This window comes from Condylura cristata, unplaced genomic scaffold, assembly GCF_000260355.1.
Source record: "Condylura cristata isolate star-nosed mole 26May11 unplaced genomic scaffold, ConCri1.0 scaffold00008, whole genome shotgun sequence".
NCBI lineage: Eukaryota > Metazoa > Chordata > Mammalia > Eulipotyphla > Talpidae > Condylura > Condylura cristata.
Genome location: NW_004567109.1, coordinates 9502162 through 9517357, shown reverse-complemented (window position 1 = coordinate 9517357; position 15196 = coordinate 9502162). Strand labels below are relative to the sequence as shown.

The following is a 15196-nucleotide window of genomic DNA, read 5'->3' as shown; positions in this document are numbered from 1 at the left end:
GAAGCATTTTGACAATACCTGGAAAGTTTGTAAATATCCTGCAGCTCAACACTGCCTCCAGTTAGTAACTAGCTATCAAGCTGAAAACCTGCAGGAAAACTGGCTGCATCCCAACTCATCTATGGATTTGAGGTGTGCTGACATTTCCTTCCAACATGAGAGCTTCCTGAACATTTCTTTACTGACAACTGTTATAAACCTACTTAGTATTTCATGGAAGAAGTTTCTAGGCTACCTGCCAAACTTAAGGGAGAAAGTACAACTTGAATAAATGGAAGGAAAAACATGATGTCACTGAATGCCAGATAACCAAATACACAAAAATAAAGAGGATTTAAGATCTTATCCTGAAATGTTAGAAATGTGTTAGTAAGAGTCAAGGTCCCATTCTTAAATATCTAAAACGTAAGAGGCGAAGAGAAAATAACAACCCTCAGGCGGGCTAGTGAAGGGTTTTTTGTTTGTTTAATACAACTTAAAAGAATGCATATACAAAGAAATGAGACATGAGAAAGCATTGGTTCAACACTAATGAATCTACAGACTTGGAACTTGGGGAAGGTGGAAAAGATTACCTAAATAAACACTTTTAAAAATTGGAAAATTGCAACCAAAATAAACTGATAAAATCCCTATTAACACTTAATAAGAGTCTTCAAAAGACTCTCCCCGTGGTTTTTATTAAATTAGAGCGCCCATGCAAGCTGCTCTAGGGTTCCTCACACACAAAACAGAAGTAAGGGGATTTCCCTGACTGGTCCCCATGTTGTTAAGTGTTCTCCCCACCCCCACCCCATCCCCAGCTTCTTAATGAAGCAGTGTCCATCCTCATTATTTGAAAGAGGATGTGAATCATTCCACAGACATCTGTCTTCCAGCACCACCCTCACGTTTCCTCCATATACCAGGTCTTCAGCTGTGTTCTAGGACTAGCACACACACTGTTAGCTTACACGTCTATGCTAAGCATATAAGACAATGACGGGGGAGGAAATTTTGTTTTAATTATTTACTCAATTCATTTGGTATATTTCGAAGGTGCAATACTTTTCTTCATTTATCAGTGAAAGAAGTTGGAAATAAACTTCAAAAAAAAAAATCAATTGGCAAACAAATTTCCTTGACAGTCACAGTCACATGTATAGTGCGTCCTAGAAAAGAGGAGGGGCAAGACAGGTTCCATCCACGTTCGAGTTTTATCAAATACTGAACCTACTCGAGGGTGGAGAGAAAAGGCAACTTTCAAAAAGGAGTCTGTTATTAAATGAGGCATTTTACTCAGCTCCTTCCTAAGAGCACCAGGTGGGGGACATGTTTTCTAAACTAGATCTAGGAAGTGGAATGTAGATTCCAACCTCCTCCCCTTAAGGGCTATCCAATAGTTAATGAATTAAAATAAAAATGACTAAATAAAAACAAACCCACACACACTCCCCCCCCAAAAAAAAAAAAAAATAAAAGGAAAGAAGGGGGAAACCTAGATATCCCAGATTACTCTCAGGAGTGGAACCCGGGAGCAGCCTCAGTAATCCGAATTAGTCTGTTACAGAGTCATCAAAAGCAGATCTGCTTTTAAACAAACAAAAAAAATTTTTTTTTAAGACAACAAAACTTAGTACTGATCACTTTTCTGACAATACACAATTACTCAAAATTAACTAGTACTGAGAGGGGGCGGGGCCTCCACAGGCTTTGTCTCACACAAGTGCTTGTGGGTGGGCGCAGGGCATGTGTCATTATTGCAAAAACGAATTTTAATTTTTAATCTTTAGTTTGATTTAAACATTGCTTTTAGTATGATGCCGACATCAGCTGTGCAGAAAGGGCTCTGGAGAGATGTTCATAGCAGCACACACCTGCGGCTCTTCTTCGGTTCTGGGGGCTCCAAGGCAGCCAATATTGCTTCGTCAAATACATTCTTTAGGCCTTTCTGAAAAGGGGTAGAAAGAAAAAACGGGCAGTCTGATTTTCAGTATAATAAAGCTGAAGATCAAATTTTAAAAGCTCAAACTTCCCAAGGAAACAATAAAGCCACCCTAAATTTCAACACTATCTTCTTCACCAAGTTTAGTCCAGGCGGGGAACTGGAAGGATCCAGCAATGCAGGAGCTGAGGTGCAGAGTCCTAAGTAAGACAGTGGTCCTTTGAGAAAGCTTTCTGCAGACCAATGTATGTCACAGAAGCAAACAAGCACAACAATGTCATTTGCTCATTCAGTGTGAGTTGTGTAATGTGCTGCTGAAACATTTTACATAAAAACAAGTGAAGCAACTCTGCGTTCAAATGGCACAGCTGGGTATGGAAGAGGACGCCCTGGCAGTGGTATCCTTATTATATGGAAGGCGCAGGCAGAGATGGAGAGAGCAATTACTGAGGCTGCATGGAGGATATTCACTCTTAACTCCCTTCATCCCACCAAGAAAACAGAGCCAAGGGGATTCAAAGAACCAGAAATGTACCTGATAACATATGAAAAACTAGAACCAGTGAGTGCAACAGGAATAACGCTTCATCAGGCATTTATACAAACAGTTGTATATTTTTAATTTCAAAATTTGAAGGTAACCACAATTGTATGTTTCCCTCACACAATAAAATCAGAAGCAGGAAAATATAAAGGTGGCAGCTTTACATCTCAACATTAACAAACCTTAAGTCAACTGTTAAAATGGAAGCTATTCTTAAAAGATAATGTAACAAATGATCTCATTAAAGCAGTAGCAGATACATCAATGTCCTTCCCACCCCAAACTGACAAAATACTCCACTATAGCACAGACAGCCAAAGCAATAGCAACACAAAGTTCCACTGCACAAAGGAAAACCACAAAAGAATCCTCCCTTCCCCATTACACTCTACTAGCAGGTCACCTTTTGTCCATAAAGTTTGTCATGCAATTATAATTAACAATTGATCATAAGAGTAAAGTGATATTTGTGTTATTTTCTCCATCTAGAACTAAGATCTAGAAGTCTTTAAATTCTTATTTTCTCCCAGAGGACATTCTTAATGCCAGACCAAGTTCCCTTTTGCAATAATAACCCAAACCAAAAGCTCTGAGCATCAGGCAACTCAAGCAGCAGAAAGTTAAACAAGTCCAACTTGACTACTGATCACAAAAAATATTCTCTAAGATTTTACATTCTTGATCAAAAACTAATACAGAAGTTGCTCTAAGGTGGTCAGTAAAAAGACGCAGAGGCTTTCAAACAGGATGGTTTTATTCCTTTGTTTTTAAAGGATCTTTCTACAGTAGTGGGACAGGAAGCAGCAGCAAAGAGGGGAAGGAGAAAACAGTTTAGAATATACAGCACTTCCTTTTGGGTTGAGTTTCCGGAGGCTCGAGGGCAGCTAGGATAGCCTCATCAAACACATTCTTCAGACCTCTCTACAAGACAGAGGGGAGGAGAGAGAATAGCAGCCAGGTTAGAGGATTAGAAAGACTAGCAGATACATTAGCAGTCTGGATTAAATGGGCTGAATTCACAGAAGCAATGTGCCTTAACAAAAAATGGCTGCCAGATAGCTAGATCTTAAACCCATTGTTTGAAGAACAGAAAACTGCACAGAAAACTTTTTAGTTGGAAAAAGGTTAAGTGAGCAAGAAAGAAAATTTTATGAAAACACACTTATTGACATCCAAATCACACTTCAAAATCTAATGTTACAATTTTTAACAAGTTTATTTTAATGTTACAATATTTTAATGAAAATAATGTCAGGTGAGAGATATGGATATGTAAAAACAAGCCCAGGCACTGGATAATTAAAGCTTGAAGAATTCTTTAATATTTGCACTGATAAGAAATGGCACAAATTTTGGAACTAAATCTATTGCAATTTCAGGCTTCTGTGAATTTAGCCCCTGAATAACTGAAGGACATAAATAGCAGACTAACAAGCATGCTACATGTTTCTAGATTCAATGATTTATCTAGACAGGATTATTCAGGATTTCAGAGTAAACCAGTTCAGTCAGAGTGTTAACTGTTCAACAATACCAACTGAAAGAAGTTTAAAGGCCAGACTCTAGAAACAGCATACACTTCAGTTATTCAATAGTGTTATTAAAGCAAGTAACCACCACCCAAGTCATAGGAAAAACACAGAATGGGGTCCTAGAATGGGTTTTTGCAAGCAGTTCAATGCTTTAAGATGTATGCATGGGTATCCAAGCATAAGCATGGAGTGAAAACAAGGAATATTCTCAGATCTACAGGGATTAAGATACAGAAATACACTCACACCTCAGTCAGAACTCCACCGTGACAGTGTCATAGTACTAGTAGTTAGGCCCAGGTCTATACCACCTAAACTCACCTAAATCTGAAGCCACAAGCATACAACCCAAAGAACTTTAAAGATATTCTGTAGGTTGACCCCAAGAAAAACTTTCCCAAATGCAGCTTGAGTAACAAGTGCCTGCCCCAGGTGTCCCCAATCCCACTGTGGCAGATGTCACCCACACATTCTATTACATATAAATGAGAAACAACAGTTAAATACTTTAAAAGAAACAAGTAAGTGAAAAGGTCTTCTTTCTTGTTTTTTACAAAGTAGAATTACTAAACAAAAGTTAATGTTCTCTGAAATTCTTTCGAAATAGCTACGAACAAAATGGTGGTCAAATGTGTATTAGCAGGAGGAAAGCTGGAAAGATTTATTTTATAAGGAAAATAAAGAGAGGAGGCCTAGAAGAAAGTAGGGCATCCCTTAGTAAGAACAAATCTTTCTTCCTTACTGACAAAGACAAACTAATCCCCTACAACACAAAAGTAATCTTTGCTTTACCCACATCATGTGGTTATATAAAATAGCTCAGTTTTAGAGGAACCAACAAACAGAACTGAATAGTTTTATTTCCCAAAGGGGATCAGAATAGTTTTATTTTCCAAAGGGGATCAGAGACCCCATTTTCTAGATTCTCCCATTTCTGACTTCTCCAAACTTCAAAATCCGTAAGGAAAATGAAGTTGCTAAGACCTTTTCAAATTTCCTACTCTCTATTACTATATAAACCTGTGAGTACTATACAAAATTTTATATGGAAGCACCAATTCTGTAAAGTAAGTTTTACCAGTGACCCAAACTGGGTCCACATAGCCCTCTTGCCTCCATGTCCCACAAAAGCAACTCATATTTAGAGATCCGGAGTGTGCAACAGATGCATATGCAATCAGTTATAATCTGACACACATTTCACACACTCTTCCAAGGCACACACACAACACTAAAGATGGAAACAACGCATAGAAGTATCAGGGATTTTTTTAGAGTCTTAGTGCTGTGTGTAAGATATAAAATCTGCTGAAATTTTAAATAACTGCATTTACAAAAGAACTAAATTATCGGGTATTGGGTTTGGAAAAATGTATAGACCTTGAGGACAAATCTGGAGAATACTGAACTAAGCATAAAAATTTCATCTTTAAATATCCAACCTAGGGCCTCCCTGGTGGCCTAATTGTTAAGTCTCAGTGCTATCACCACTGCAGCCTTGGTTCAACCCCCAGCCAGGGAGCTGACCCACATGGCATAGATGACCTCTGTCTTGCCCACTGCTCCCCTCAGCAGTGTATTTCAGCGGGTTTGCCTGTTGTGCTCCCCAATGTCTCTGATGAATGCTCACCCCTTGCTCCGCTGGCCTGCATCCCAGTTCTTCTACACATAAATAACACATACATGCATACATACATAAGCATAAATAAATGAATAATAGTCAACCAAGGCTAAATCAGAGATTAAACCATGCACTAAACCCTACAGACTAAATATCTAGTACACACACATTATGTAATTATATATTATCACTTACCCTAGTATAAATATAATAAAAAATTCAATAGTTTCTAAAAACTTAATAAAAAAGGATTAATTTTTTTAAAAAAGAACAATTAGGGGTCTCCCCGGTGGCCTAGGAGTTAAGTCTCAGATCCATCACCACATGGCCTGAGTTCAATCCACGGCCAAGGAGCTAACTAACCCACATAGCACAGCAGACCTCCCGTCTCACCCACTGCTCCCTCAGCAGTATATTTCCGTAAATCACCTGTTCTGCTCCCCACATCTCTGGTGAATCCTCTCTCCCTGCACACCTCTGACCTACAACCCAGTTCTTCTATGCCATAAATAGTCATAAAAAAAAAGGAATAATTACCTGAAAAAAGTAAAGCACAATTTATGTGGATTTAATGTAATGACAATAAATCTCTAACCTTCAGCCCTGCCTATTTTAATTAGGCATGTTTATTCATTGCTCAAACCTCAAAGCCCTAATGGCAACTGAATATTGTAACTATTATCTGTGTTAGTTATTTCCATAATTCTTTCCTTTGCCCCCAGAGCCATACCCAAAGGGAGAATCAGCAATCTTGAGATGAAAAGAAGAAGCCACACAGGCCAGTTACAATTCTCACTCTAAATACCCTGATACTACTCCCTGACCTCCGAAACCCAATGTTTTCCACCAAACTATAAAGAATTCCAATTAAAACATTCAGGAAGAGACGGAAGAAAAAGGACCCATGAAGAAGGAATGCCTCCCAAATGTAGGAAGAGACACAATATAAAGTATGCCTCAGAAATAGCCAAGCCAGCATTCTCTGACATGGAAGTCTCAATTATGATGATTAATCCCCTATCCCAGTTGAATTACCCTAGAAACAGTACAGTATCAATTGTGAGAAATATCAGATATATTTAAATGAAAATTTAGGCCTCTGGGGAAAATAAATCATTTACATACTCCCCTGTAAATCTGTGCTTATCTGAACTTTCCCATAAGGCTTTCCCACTACAGAAGCTCACCAACAAGAGATTTACTCAGGACCTTAAAATTTTCTCCAGAAATAGCGACCTCTAATAAAACAACACATACTATGAAGCTCAACATAGTATTTCTGGGCAGCTTTCTTGAGCACTATGGACCACTGTTAGAAACAACCCTAAATCCTGATGTTCTAAGACACTAGTCCACTATCAGTAAGCCCAGACTTCCACACAGTCCTCACCTGTGTGAGTGCAGAACACTCCACATACTTGACAGCCTTCAGGTCACGGGCCAGCTTTTCAGCGGTCTCTGGAGTAATAGGCTTCTGTTTGTTCTTGGCAAGTTTCTCAATAGTAGAAGGGTCATCTCTGAGATCAATTTGGGTCCCAACAAGCAAGAAAGGAGTCTTTGGACAGTGATGAGTTATCTCAGGCACCCACTAGAGAAAAGGTGTTTTTAAAAACATGCCTTTGTTATTTCATAAGTCTAAAGAATTTATAACTCATTAGAAATTCTCTAACAATTTTTCAACAAACTTACTTTTTCTTTCACATTTTCAAATGAGGACGGAGAGACAACCGAGAAACAGACTAGAAATACATCTGTTTGTGGATAACTCAGCGGTCGTAATCTATCATAATCCTCTTGTCCTAGAAGTAAAAAATTGGAGAAATCAGCAACTGAATATTGGCATGCTCAGAATTAAAAACTGGTTCCTGGAGCCAGGTCAAAGAACCTTAACTAACTATAAAGGGTGCACAGAAACTTATTTTGATTATAGTGAGGTTTACACAACACAGTCACAAAGCTAATCAAAAAGAACACTGAAAATAAGTGAATTCTACTGTATTACTTCAGCAATCTTAAAAAAAAAAAAAAACTGATTAAGAACTATAAAATCTCCTGGAAAATAAGCCTTAGAATTTGAAAATAAAATTTTTAATCAATTTTCAATTCAACTAGCCACAAATTTTCTTTTTTCTGCATACAGATTGCCCACAGGCACACTGCCTCTAAGGGCACACAAAACAGAAGATTCTCTCTTCTATCAAGAAACAGACATCATTATTTTCTATACTTTCCAAGTGTATTTTCTCTAATACACTGATACTCTTATAAGTTTTAATATGCAGCATGTCTAAAACACCACTAGTAGTCACTGATCTCTATTTCATTCTCTCAATTAAATCTGTACAATTTTTGGACTTGCAAGTAGTGAACTTAATGTAGCATATACCTGTTGATTTTCAATGATGCATGTCTAAAACAAGTTGTCACACAATGTTACTTAAAAGACAACAAAAACATGTATTTTCTCAAAATAGGCAGTAAGAATATACTCAGTAAGAACATGTCAGCTGGCAACCAGTGAGATGATAACTCAAAAAAATCAGGAAACTCAGAATTCCTACATTCGAAAAGGGTATCATTCTGAAATTTCCGTTTGTTAACTGTACTAACAGAAACAACATATAAAGAAGTCCTAAGATACACAGTCACTGTTAAATTAAGAAAGAACACTGAGAAATTAGGTATATTTAAGAAATTAATTTGTCCTTATAATCTGAAAAGTGGCCACAAATGTCAATGTTGTGAACTAGATACCTCAAAATATTTTCAGAGGTAACATAAAACAAGTTTTCTATGCGCTCTAAGAACTATCTCTAATATACTGTACAGACATACATTCTAGACTAGCCTTCACGTTTCAGAGTGATAATATAGCTTGTCTAATGTGCTCTGCTCACATCCTACTTTATCTCCTTTGATACCATCCACCCAAGGTAGTCCAAACTCCTAGTTGCCATTCCAGATCTGGGAATGCTCCTTGCTCCATCGAGTTCTTCAATCCTGCTAGCTATTAACAAAAGTGGTTGTTAATGCACAAACTGCGGCAGTTATAGACCAAAACATAGAAGACATCAAGTTTTCACCTGCAGTATCAAAAAGTCCAAGAGTATATGGCTCTCCACCAATCATAACCGTGACTGCATAGTTGTCAAAAACCTAAAAGCACAAAAATACAACATTGTCGGTATGCAAGGACATAGTCAAAATGGATGGGACAACTCTTAAAGCAATTTTCCTTCCATCTTAAGATAATCATCTTCTTTCTATAACCTTGCCAACTAAGACCTTGCATGAGGTAAATGGTTCTTAGAAAAAGTGACAGGGGATATGTTCTCAGATATCTGCAATACCACCTTAGCTTAGATAAAAAAACATAGAAGGGTAAAAGAGCAAAGGGTCACAGGAGCGAAGTCTCCTTACTATACAAAATGATCCTGTTTAAGTTTGACACTTTTAAGACAGAAGTTTGTAAGTTAACCTCAATGTTCAATCTGATTTCTAAGAAATTCTTTCTTCGTATACCATTTCCTTTTAACCTAAAATCAAAATCCATTTTAGGATCCATGATAATATTTTCCCTTTCAAGGTTCAAAATATGAAGAGCCCTGGTAGAAACAGGCCCATTAGAGAGAAATACAAGTTCCCTCACCATACTCAAGGAAAGTGTCCAAGAAAAGGCTAGCAGATTTGTTGGGGTATCAGGAATAAAACTCATGTTATTGGATACAAACCACATAAATAAAGATACCTTACTTAACCAGATACTTTATTTGTAAGTAGACAAAAAAAACCTTTAATGAGGCCCTCCCTGGTGGCCCAGTGGGTTAAAGCACAGCACAAAGAAGCTTAAGCCACTTCCCCAAGAGTTCGATCCCCTCCTGCCCTGGAGGTGACCACATGGCGGAGGTGACCACATGGCGGAGGTGACCACATGGCGAGACAGACCTCTCCTGACCCGCCCGCTGCTCCCCTCAGCAGTGAACTTCGTCGATCTGCCTGTTCTGCTCCCCACTCTGTCTCTGGTGAATCCTCTCACCCTCCACATCTCTGGCCTGTACTCCAGTTCTGTATGAATAAATAAATAAATCTTAAAAAAAAAAACCTTTAATGAGCTCAACTAGGTTATTTGTGAAATGGTAGGTAATATCACTAAAAAGGGAAAAAAAATCCACAATAATTCATGGCTTCTTTTGAATTTACAGCTGAAAGGCAATCTTTTCAATTTGGATATCAACCCTGCTTATCCTGCAAGTTATCTAACCCTAATTTTCTGATTAATGGTTTAATGGTTTTTGAGAAGTTGTGTAAATGTAAACAAAAGAGGAAGCAAGGGCATGACAGCAGTACTAGATTAAGGAGGTCAGCTCTTAACTGACACCCAGGAAACATAAAAGATGTGATTAAACTCTCCAATCATACTGATTGTCTTAAGCCAACATGTGTCCCTTTTCCAGAGATACACAAACACATATGTAAAACATCCACGATCTACCTTAAATAAAACACAAAAGACTCAGAGATTATGTTAACAAGAAAATAAAGACTGAAACACAAAAATTCTGATGGTTGTCCTCACTCTGAAACAAGATCTGTGTATCATAAAAGTCCCTTGCATCTCAGAACTCCTTTCACCGATAAGACCCCAATTGGCCAACTCAAAAAAATGTATTTTAAATTAAATTACATATTCAAATTTTCCCCCTCCAAGAATTCTAAGCTTCCTCTAGCCTTGGCCTACCTCACATATCTGCCCTAGGACACTACAGACCATCATTTCCAATCTAATTGCAATTCCCAAATCTTTAATCTCTATTTACTCTCTTAATAATGCTCATGTCTAATGATTAACCTGAAGTCCGCATGTTTTCTTCTTTTTCACTTCTAGGGAACACTAGTATAGGTGTTTCGTAACCCCTAAAAGAGCATACTTAAGAAGAGTGGTTATTGCCAGACTAACCCTAACTCCCCTGTAACCACTAAATAGACACCAATGCTTAAGTTAATTAAGCACTACTGGGTTGGTCAACCAACCTGGGACAAACAATGGATTCCCCAAAACACATTCTTTCACGAGTGTGTCTAATGTTTCTCTCATTTCTTTTATCTGTTGTTCCCACTTTTCTTCTATTCTTCAAAGAAACTGATCAAAAAGTAATTGTGAAGAGGACCCCCAAATGCTTTTGTTGGTGTTCTCATAGCAAAATGAGTCTTTTCTACTCCTAAAAACCAGTTTGGAAGTCCATGACAGCTAAGGAAACAGCTCCTTAAGATTCTCCTCTATTCCATAAGGGGAATAAGCACTACTCTGTCTGAAGTTACAAAATCCCAAAAAGCCTCCCAGATGACCAGAGCACTGATTAATCATTGGCCAAGATATCAAAGAAAAAAGTCACCTCATTCCAAGATGTAGGGCATACTTCTCCAAACTGAGACCACCACTCTTTAGAATCTTGTCTATTGGAGTTTTGCCTCCCAGCACTTCTTGCAAACCCTTGTGTCACCCCTTCTGACTTTCCACTGATTTTTCAGCTGTTTAATTTTAAAGTGTATATAATTTACCCATGAGAAGTCAAGATCTTTAAAAACAGGAAACAAAGGCAGACAACAGAAAAAATTCAGTACACACAGAGAAAGTTTTCCAAAGGATATAAAATTACTGTACAACTCACAGGTGGAAGCCTTTATACTTACAGTCGGTACATACTCAGATGGAAATTTGTTTGTTGTGTAGGATATCAGGAGACATGTTTTACCAACAGCACCATCACCCACAACAACGCACTTAATTGTCTGCATTGTTGAAACAGTTTTGTATCCACTTTAAATATTTCAGATGCGATGATGACCTACAAAAAGATTAAAGATGTATGTTTTATTTATATTTACAGATTTTTTTCCTTCAACTACAGCAGGTTCACACCTCACTCAAAACAAGAACCAAACTATTAACCCAATAATTGGCTGAAGGAACCTAAAAAGAGAAATTACAATAACAAGGGATTTTTTTTTTAAAGATTTATTTATTTATTTGTACAGAACTGGGGTACAGGCCAGAGATGCGGAGGGTGAGAGAATTCACCAGAGACAGAGCGGGGAGCAGAACAGGCAGATCGACGAAGTACACTGCTGAGGGGAGCAGCGGGCGGGTCAGGAGAGGTCTGCCGCGCCATGTGGTAGCCTCCGGGGCAGGCGGGAATCGAACTCATGCGGAAGTGGCTTTAGCTTCTTAGTGCTGTGCTTTAACCCGCTGTGCCACCAGGGAGGGCCAACAAGGGATTTTTTTAATCTCTGGTTTTCCTCTTAAGTGTTCTTTGATAAGTACAAAGTAGCGCAAAGAGGCACATTACTTATTTTTATGATTGAAAAAAGATTCAGGGCCTCCCTGGTGGCACAAGGGGTTAAAGCACAGCACTGTGAAGCTATACCCAGCCACGGAGTTACCCACATGGTGCAGCAGACCTCTCCTGTGTTGCCAGCTGCTCCCATCAGCAGTAAATTTCAGGCTATCTGCTTACTCTGTTCCCATTCTCTCTGGTGAATCCTCTCTCTCTCTTACACACACACACCTCTGGCTTGTACCCCAGTTCTTGTATGCATAAAAAAATCTTCAAAAAGAATCTGTATCAGAATGAATCCCATGCAGTATGCTGAGTATTGTTTGTGAAACTTTTCCTTCACTTCAGTTGTACATATGCACACGTTGTAGGTATATACAAGTATGTGCTTTGCATACATATGTGTACTAGATTATAAATCAAAGGCTCCTGCTTTTAAGAATGGTCCTTTCACCAAACTTAGAGCTATAATTAGGCAATAACTAAGAAGTAAGCTACCACCACTAGCCCCCTATAACAGCAGACCATAATGAAAAAATGTATAAATACTGAGGTGATCTCTGGTATCAGCAGCTGCTTTAACTTCAGGTTCCCTAGTTACTATTAAAAGATTCATGGCATAAAGAGGTCAAAAACTACATTTTTATAATGAAAAGACCAGTTAATTCTGACTTTTGAACAGATATAATTAGTTCAGTTTCTCTTACTGTAGTCCTCCATTTAAGATGTCATTGATCACAAACGTACTGAGAACTTAACACTACACTTCACCCAATTCTGAGATGTTTATTTTTACACTTAAATATCTGAAAGTTCCTTACAATCATTACTGTGTATTTTTCTCCACGTTTTAACATTTATGAAATTGAGACTAAATGGCATCTTATAGTCAATGAAATATTGTGAGTTTTTCAACTAGCAACAACACAAGTTGGCGAGAATGTAGAGAAAAAGCAACTCTCCTGCTCTGCTTGTGGGAACGCAAACTAGTACAACCACTATGGAAAACTGTTTGGAGTTCCTCAAACTGTTAAAAATGGAGCTTCCATATGGCCCAGCAATCCCACTCCCAGGTATCTACGCAAAAGACACAAAAACACTGATTCAAAAACACCTGCACCCCCATTTATTACTGCTCTATTTACAGTAGGAAAGACATGGAATCAACCCAAATGTCCTGAAGTAGATGATGGATAAAAAAGATGTGGTACATATACACAATGGAATATTACTCAGCAATCAGAAAAGATAAAACTCATGCCTTTTACAGCAACACGGGTGGAGCTGTAAGGGACCATGCTTAGTGAAATAAACCAGAAAGAAAAATACCAGATTGTTTCACTAATTGCAGGAATGTAAAGGACTGGGGCAGGGGGAGGAGGTAGCAACTGTAATGAAAAAAAACCAAAAAAACGAGCAATTATATACCAGAGACATTTTACAGGGGTAGAGTGGGGAATGGGATCAAAAATGGGGTGGGAAAGGTGCACAAGACTATGGTGATGGCACCTGGGTGAATCAGTAGTGGGAAGTCCACAGGGATTACAACCAAGATGGAAAAAGGCACAAAACAATGTAAAAATAAACTAAAAATATTGAGTTTTCTGGAATTAAAAAGAAAAACACCAGGGTCCTCCCTGGTGGCACAGCAGGTTAAAGCACAGCACTAAGAAGCTAAAGCCACTTCCGCATGAGTTCGATACCTGCCTGCCCCGGAGGTGACCACATGGCACGGCAGACCTCTCTTGACCCTCCCGCTGCTCCCCTCAGCAGTGTACTTCGTTGATCTAACTGTTCTGTTCCCCACTCTGTCTCTGGTGAAGCCTCTCACCGCCCCTGAGCCTCTGGCCTGTACCCCAGTTCTGTATGCACAAATGAATAAATCTTTAAAAAAAGAAAAACACCATACCCCAGCAACCCCATAAACCTGTATTTTAAGATAAAGTTCTATTTCAATCACACCCTGAAGGAATTAAAATGTGTTAGCTAAAGCTGCCACCTTATTAAACATAAAATAAATATCATGGGACCACTTAACCCTGGGTTAAATGCCATGCCTGTGGCACCCACAGTACCATTTATAACTCAATCATAATGACACATGTAAAAGCCTGTTAGCATCTCTGTATATACAACAGTAGTGAGTAACCTATTGGCAAGAATACACTCTACCATGCCTCATCAAAACCATCTTGATTATATGTCTTTTCATTTAACCTTTTTCTCTTTTTTCTTTCTTTTCCCCTACTATATATTAGAGAAACACTCAAACTAGTATACATTAACATTAAAGGTTAAAAGATCTTGATTCCTAAACTAAATCAAAACAACCAAGCCAACTAAAATACTAAGGTTTTTTTTTAAGGATTTATTTATTTATGCATGCAAGAATTGGGGTACAGGCCAAAGGTGCAGGGGGTGAGAAGATTCACCAGAAACACGGTGGGGAGCAGAACAGGCAAATGTACTAAAATATACTGCTGAGGGGAGCAGCAGGCAAGGCAGGAGAGACCTGGATGCACCATGTGGGTCACCAACCTGGCTGGGTATGGAACTCATGCTGCAGTAGCTGCACACAGGTTCATAGTGTTGTGTTTGTTCCCAATACACCACCAAGGAAGGCCTAGTACTAAGTTGATTTTAGATAATTATTCTAGAAGAATGTCTTTCATGGGCTCTCACTGGTGGCACAAAGGTACTGTGAAGCTATCCACAACCACAGCAGTACAAATTCAATCACTGGCCAGGGAAGTGACCCACATGGCGTGGCAGACTTCTCCTGATCCTGACCCACATACTGCTCCCCTCAGCATTTCAGTACATCTTCCTGTTCTGCTCTCCACTGTCTCAGGTGAATCCTCTCGCCACACCCCACCCCTGTACCTCTAGCATGTAGGCCAGTTCTTGCATGCATGAATAAAAAGTAAATCTTTAAAAAAAAAAAAGTCTTCTTTCACTTACTAACAAAGGTTAAGATGAAAAAGGAGTAGCTTTCTTCTCATGGCTGCTGAGGAGGAAAATAGGATAACATTCTGGTTAAAAAGGCTTCTGCAGAACACTGTTTAACTCTGAGTGAAAAAAGGTAAGCAGAGATCATCCTACAGAATATTTTCCAGATACCTACAAATGTTTCAGATTCAGTTATTGTGTCTTCTATTAATATTTTTCTTAACATTACTAGAATAATGTTTACTTAAAGTAGTAATTAAACATAAACACTAAACAGAAAGTAGTGCCTGA

At 38.5% G+C, this 15196-nt stretch overlaps 1 protein-coding gene across 3 annotated transcripts in view; it reads right to left on the bottom strand.

Moving 5' to 3' along the window:
• Positions 1-446: 446 nt before the first annotated feature.
• Positions 447-15196, bottom strand: part of CDC42 (cell division cycle 42) — a 40152-nt gene continuing 25402 nt past the window's right edge. The window contains exons 2-6 of one of the 3 annotated variants that reach the window (XM_004678580.2): positions 11313-11467; positions 8705-8777; positions 7311-7420; positions 7012-7209; positions 447-1930 (exon numbers count right to left, since the gene is read on the bottom strand). In XM_004678580.2, coding sequence (XP_004678637.1) covers positions 1841-1930; positions 7012-7209; positions 7311-7420; positions 8705-8777; positions 11313-11417 — 576 coding nt within the window. In that variant the 5' untranslated portion in view covers positions 11418-11467 and the 3' untranslated portion in view covers positions 447-1840. Of the gene's footprint in view, positions 1931-1989; positions 3390-7011; positions 7210-7310; positions 7421-8704; positions 8778-11312; positions 11468-15196 lie in introns of those variants that run through there. The other 2 variants (XM_012722439.1, XM_004678581.1) reach the window with 2 other exon arrangements.